This window comes from Neopelma chrysocephalum, unplaced genomic scaffold (genome assembly GCF_003984885.1).
Source record: "Neopelma chrysocephalum unplaced genomic scaffold, ASM398488v2 Primary Assembly neopelma1_96626, whole genome shotgun sequence".
Taxonomy (NCBI): Eukaryota; Metazoa; Chordata; class Aves; order Passeriformes; family Pipridae; genus Neopelma; species Neopelma chrysocephalum.
Window position 1 is genome coordinate 1 of NW_020925271.1, and position 6,035 is coordinate 6,035.

At 55.3% G+C, this 6,035-nt stretch overlaps 1 protein-coding gene across 1 annotated transcript; it reads right to left on the minus strand.

Annotated features, from left to right (window-relative positions):
- Positions 1-662: 662 nt before the first annotated feature.
- On the minus strand, positions 663-5,902 carry LOC113981521 (cyclin-T1-like). The gene is made up of 6 exons (XM_027708922.1): positions 5,721-5,902; positions 4,843-4,924; positions 4,459-4,587; positions 3,638-3,698; positions 2,246-2,308; positions 663-1,632 (listed from the first exon to the last, which is right to left on the minus strand). The coding sequence occupies exons 1-6, from the start codon at positions 5,900-5,902 to the stop codon at positions 1,562-1,564; spliced, it is 588 nt and encodes a 195-aa protein (XP_027564723.1). The 3' UTR covers positions 663-1,561.
- Between the last annotated feature and the right edge of the window lie 133 nt (positions 5,903-6,035).

The following is a 6,035-nucleotide window of genomic DNA, read 5'->3' on the forward strand; positions in this document are numbered from 1 at the left end:
TTGGGATCTCCTCCATCAGTTTGTTCATCCCTGTTTTGGTACAGGAAACTTGGGATCTCCTCCACCAGTTTGCCTGTCCCTGTTTTGGTATAGGAAATTTGGGATCTCCTCCATCAGTTTGTTCATCCCTGTTTTGCTACAGGAGACTTGGGATTTCCTCCACCTGTCCCTGTTTTGGTACAGGAAATTTGGGATCTCCAAGGAAGAGGGAAGTCAGTGGGGACCTGCCGGCCCCACCTCTGCTCTGAGGAGAAACTTCCAAGCACAACTCCTGGATGGCACTGAAGGAGCAAACTGGCCCTTTTTTTAGCTTTAGGAAGGGTCTGGTCTTTCCCAAAGGATTTTCAGGAATACACACTCAATGCTGGAGTGACCCAGGAGCACCTGGGCCAGGTCACCTCTCAAGTGTTTTCATTAATAAACGAATTTCCCACTCAGTGCTGGGAAGCGTGGGCAGCACTGGGAAAGCAAGAACCAAGGGACTAAGAGGATCCTGCTCTCCCTGCAGGAACACCAGAGCTTTAGGAAACATGGAAGCAAGTCTGAGTGTGGGATCTGCCCACACACAAATGGACCCTTTGGAAAAAGGAGCCCCCGAGCACCCACGAGGCACCATCCCCTCACCACCTTATTGAACATTTTTCCACCAGTGAAAAGTGGTCCTTTCTGCCTGGATTTCCCTCAGTTGCAGTCTTAACTCCCAATTCCCTGGCTTTGCAATTCTTGCTGCAGGGATAAAAGAGGTTTTCAGGGCTGTGTTTACCCAAATATCACCAACATCCCATTCCCGATGCCGGAAATCCACAGGTGCCCTTTGGAGCCTGAGAACACCTTCAACAAACAGTGCAGGTGAGCAGGGAACACCTCCCAGGTGGAGAGGAGGGAAACCAGTGCCCACAGACATTCCCAGGGCTCGGAGGCAGCTCTGGCCCTGCAGCTTCACCCAAACCACCTTTAGTTCCTCCCTAGTTTCACAAAAACACAACATTTTCCGTGTCCGTGACATTCACTCCGTGATTTGCCTGAAGCTGATAATCCAGGAAATTCAACGGAAAAATAATCCCAACACAAGTTGCTGGCATCAGCCTGGAAGCGAAAATTTAGGGACAAAACAACCCAGAAGATGAACTTGGGCTGACTTTTCTTTCCAAGGTTCTACTCAGAGGACAGTTTCCTCCTGGCCTGCACCCATTTTACCCCATTTATACCCTAAATCAGTCTTTTTCTGGGTATAAACCATAATAATGGACAATTTCCACAGCACCTTGTTCAGTGAAAACTCTCCAACACCCGGGACTGAGCAAGGAAAAATGTACACATTCATTTCACCTTTTTTTGTTTGTTTTGGGTTTTCCTTAAACTTTCCCAAACAAATTCCTATAAAACAAGCAGTGAAGCTCCTGAGCATCCCACCTGCCTCATTTTCCAGCTGGTTTTGCCCAGCAGCTGGCAGGAAAAAGGGTGGGAACCCTTTCTTAAGGCTCCTCCTGAGGGATTCCCAGCTGCTCCCAGGCTGAGCGATGCCCCCAGAGTCACCAGCAGCAGACAAATTATAAATCAATTATAAAATAAAAAAAAATAATAACCTGTTTGTAGCCATGAAATAGGAAGTTTGTGCCAAGTCCTTGCTGGCTGCAAGATAAAAGGAAAAAGCAGGGTGTTACTTGCATATTCTGATAAACATTATCATATTTTGGTGCAAGGGCCACAGGCCACCCATGGATTAACACACTCTAGGCCACAGCCCCAGGGATTTGGGGAATTCTGTTCACTGAGAGCTTTGTGGAGTTCAGCAGAGCCAGAATCATTTAAAACTGCCTCTTTTTGGACGGTTACAGGGATGGAACAGCTTTCCTGGGAGGAAAGGGTGGGAGAATTGGGATTGTTCAGCCTGGAAAAGGCTCTGGGGTGACTCTCGTGTGACTTTTCAGGCTCCAAGAGAGCTGGAGAGGGACTTGTTGGACAAGGCCTGGAGTGGCAGGACAAGGGGGAATGGCTTCCCACAGGAAAAGGGGAGATTTAGATGGGATACTGGGAAGAAATCCCTCCCTGGGAGGGTGGGGAGGCCCTGGCACAGGTTGCCCAGAGGAGCTGTGGCTGGGAGGGTTGGAATAAGCTGTGATAGTGGAGGGTGTCCCTGCCTTTCCAATCCAACCCATCCCAGGATTCTGGGAAGCTCTGGAGCAGTCCCAGCTGGACATCCCACCCTGTTTTCCCAGCCCTTCCCTTCCCAGTTGCCCCTCACCTCGCACGAGCTGGGTGCACTTCACCACGTGGGTGTGGGGATGGTCAATAGTGATCTCAAACCCTGCAAGGACACAGACAAACCACCATCAGGACCAGCAGCACAGCCCTGGATCCATGTTTCCTGCTCCCCTTTCCCTCCTCCAGCCCTGCTCAGAGCTGGGCAGGAATAGAAGAGTCCCATTTTCCTGCATCCAGAAGCCTCAAGTTCTCCAGCCACAAACCCTGAAGGTTCTCTCTGGTGCTGCCAGACCTCCCCAGAGCTCAGGGACTTCTGAAAGGCCTCACTGGGAACAAAACAACTATGAAGGATTTTAAAAATAGCAGGACAAAGCCTCTTGGAGCAGCTGGGAGGAAGGAGAAGACAATGGCATCTGCTCCAAGGAATTTCTCTCACCCAAAAAGCTGAGAGGAAGCAGATTGTTTCCCTTTGAAGGGGCCTGAGGACAACTGAGTTTAATCCTCGCTCCGGTTTCCTCCCCAGTTTGGGAATTATGTTTTAAAGGGAGAAAGAATTCCAGTTGGTCCATGTGTGCAGCAGATCTGCAGAGTGTTCTAGAAGAACTGGGATGTTTGAAAAGGCAACTGGAGAACTGAGTGGTTGCAGAATTGGGCTCAGTTCAGCCACGGGTTTGTGGCCCACGACACCTCAGCCTGTCCTGAGAGGGGGACACACACGGGGTGTCTGCTCTGAATCCAGGCAGGAGTAACAACTCCTGCTCTTTTGGAGAGAAAATCTACCTAAAAACTGCCTCTGAAATGGAACATGTGTTAGTAAGAACAACTTTCAACAGCACATTTGAGAAAGGAACAGGGTACCAGGTCCACCAACCACCGCCCTACGTGGAGGCTCCAACTTCTACTTCCAAAAACTGTTGCTGGTTTGTTGGTTTTTTGGGGTTTTTTCCCCCCCCCCATTTAACTATTTGATGCAAATATTCACTTTTAACTGGGGTTTTTAGACATCTCTCAGCACAAACTGCTTCCTGCAACAGAATTAGAGCTTTAGGGGTTGGAACTAGGTGGTCTTTAAGGTCCCTTTAAACCCAAACCATTCCATGATTCTATGACTGAGCCAGAAAGCACAACCCATGACAGCCACCGGTGTCCAAGCAGCACAAATCCTGGTTTTTTAGGGGGAAAAAAAAAAAAAAAAAAAAACCAAAAGAAAAAAGAAAAAAAGAGACAAGCCACACTTAAATCTCTCTGAGCATTGAGCCTGGCACGAGTTACACCTGGAAAAACTGATGTTAAAACAAGAGTGGGGGTGAAAAAGGGGGGTTTTTGTCGCCTGGACTCTGGGGAGAAGACAGCAGGGGTCAGGCTCTGCAGCCTGTGGAATTCTCCTGGCTCTGGGATCCGTGTGGCAGCCCGGCCGCTTCGAACAACTTACCCAGGGTCTGCAGTATTATGCTCTCTAGAATGACCAGGTCTTGGGCTTGTTGCAGGTAAGCCTGGGGTTGAGAGGACAGGCAGGTTACTCACGGAGAGGCACTCGGATCAAGCCTGCACATTCCTAACACCCTTCTCTCCAGGGGAAAAATGGGAATCTCCCTGCACGGGGCCATTGGAAGTGCTCAAGGCCAGGCTGGATGGAGCTCAGAGCAAGCTGGGCTGGTGAAAGGTGTCCCTGCCCATGGCAGGAGGGTGGGACAGGATGGGGTTTAAGGTCCTTCCAACCCAAACCATCCTGGGATTGTGTGAAAGAGGGAGCAGAGCGTTGGGGTGGCCCAGGGTGCTGGTCCCCCACACTCCTGGGCTGGCACAGGAGCAGGAAAGGAATTAGCAGGAATCAGCAGCTATTCCTGCCTTTTTTTTTTTATTCTCCTCTCATTTTCCATAAGTTTCCCTGGAAAAAAGCTGCCCCTTCCAGCAGGACTGGCTGCCCAGCTCCAGGGCTGGCTGGAGAGGTGAGTGGGGGGACCAGCAGCGTTTTTAACCCCCTGTGACAGGCGTGGGGACAAACTGCTCCCACCTCTGCTCCACTCCTGGGCAGCATTCCAGGGACACTGGCTCCTACCACACCTGGCCCCAGGTGTGCAGCAGAGCAGAGCAGAGGCTGCCCAGAGCAGGGAAGCCCAAATCTCCCCGTGGCAGGAGCTGCTGGACTGGGAAGCTGCCCCCGGGAGGGTCGAGGAGCCGCCGGAGCCGCGCGATTCCGGAGGTAATTCCCACTGCTCAGAGCTCATCCCAGGGCTCCATCCCCACACCTACCTCGCTCTTGGTGTCCAGCAGAGGCTCCTGGGGGTGCAGACAAGCATGTGCCACCTTGATGACGTGCTCCAGCTTCCGGGGCTGCTCCTCCACCTTGGCTGCGAGGAAAAGCGCCGCCGGCACCACGGACTGAGGGGAGAGACACAAAAGTCACTTCAAAAAGTCACTGAACTCGACAACAAATCAAATAAATCAGGTGAATTCTCCATATTCTTCCAGGAAGTGAAGCCTGTGCAAGTCCAGCCACCACCAGGAGGGAGAAAAGGGTCTCTCTTCTCATCCCTCCCCCTTCCCAAAGTCCCTCCCCGGGGCCAGTCCCACCTCCCCAGAGCAGAGCTGGGGAATTCCCAGTGCCCCCTTTTCCCCCCAGATCCCAGCACTTACGTTCCTGTGGAACTGGGTGAAGGACTGCACCATGTAGAAGCGGTGCATGTACACGATAGCCGTGTTGATGGTGAGCTGGGAGCTTGAGAAGGGGGTTAAGGAAAGGCACAGCCGTGACAGAGACCCCCGGGCAGGGGGTTTCTCCTCAGGGGAGCCCTTGGAACTGATCCCACCGGGATGGGACAAGCTCTCCACATTCCCGGGCTGGGTCTTCCCTGCATCCCAGCACAGCTCCTCCCGATCCTAAAACGGGCTTTCCCAGATCCCAAAACAGGCTCGGCTCTCCTCACTCCCAGGCTGGGCCTTCCCGACAGCCCGGCATAGCTCTCCCTGCTCCCAAAACCCATTTCGGGATCCCCTCGACCCCCACACGAGCTCGGCTCTCCCGGCCTCTCGCGTCTTCCCTTCCCGGCACCTCGGCACAACTCTCCTCGTTCCCGAAACGGGATCTCCTCGATCCCAAAACGGGCTGGGCGCTTCCGGGCCGGTCGGGCGTTCCCGAGCCTTCCCAACACGCCAGTGCGGCTCTCCCCGCTCCCGAAACGGGACTTCCTCGATCCAAAAAACGGGGCTCGGCTCCTCCCGCTCCCCAGTCGAGCCGGGCTTTCCCAATAACGCCAGCACCGACCTCCCCGTTCCCGGGCCGGGCTCTGCTCAATGCCGGGCCGGGCTCTGCTCAACCCCAACGCCGGGCCGGGCTCTCCCCGCTCCGGGGCCGCTCCTTCCCTTCCCTGCTCCCGGTTCTCCTCACACCCTCCCCCGTCTCTCCCGACCCTCCCGTCTCCCCCCCTCACCGCGCCCTCCCCGCCCCGCCCCGCCCCGCTCCCCCCCACACCCCGCGGCCTAGCGCGGCCTAGAGCGCGGGCCCGGATGGATACACGTTGAGGCGCTGCCCCATGTCCTGCAGCAGGTTGGCCGCCTGCTGGCGGTACGAGAGCTCCTTGTCCGGGTCGAGCCCGGCGCGGCGGGAGGGGCTGCGCTCCAGCTGCTCGCGGCTGAAGTACCAGCGGCGCCCGGGCCCGGCGCCGCCGCCGCCGCCGCCGCCCGCCGAGGCCTCCATGGCGGCTCTGCGCCCGCGCGGGGGACGCGGCGGCGTGCGCACGCAAACGCGGTGACGTCACAGCGCCGGAGGGGAGGAGCGGGAGCGGCCGTTGGGGAGAGCGCGCGCGTTCCGGGGGGAAGGGGGCGGGGCT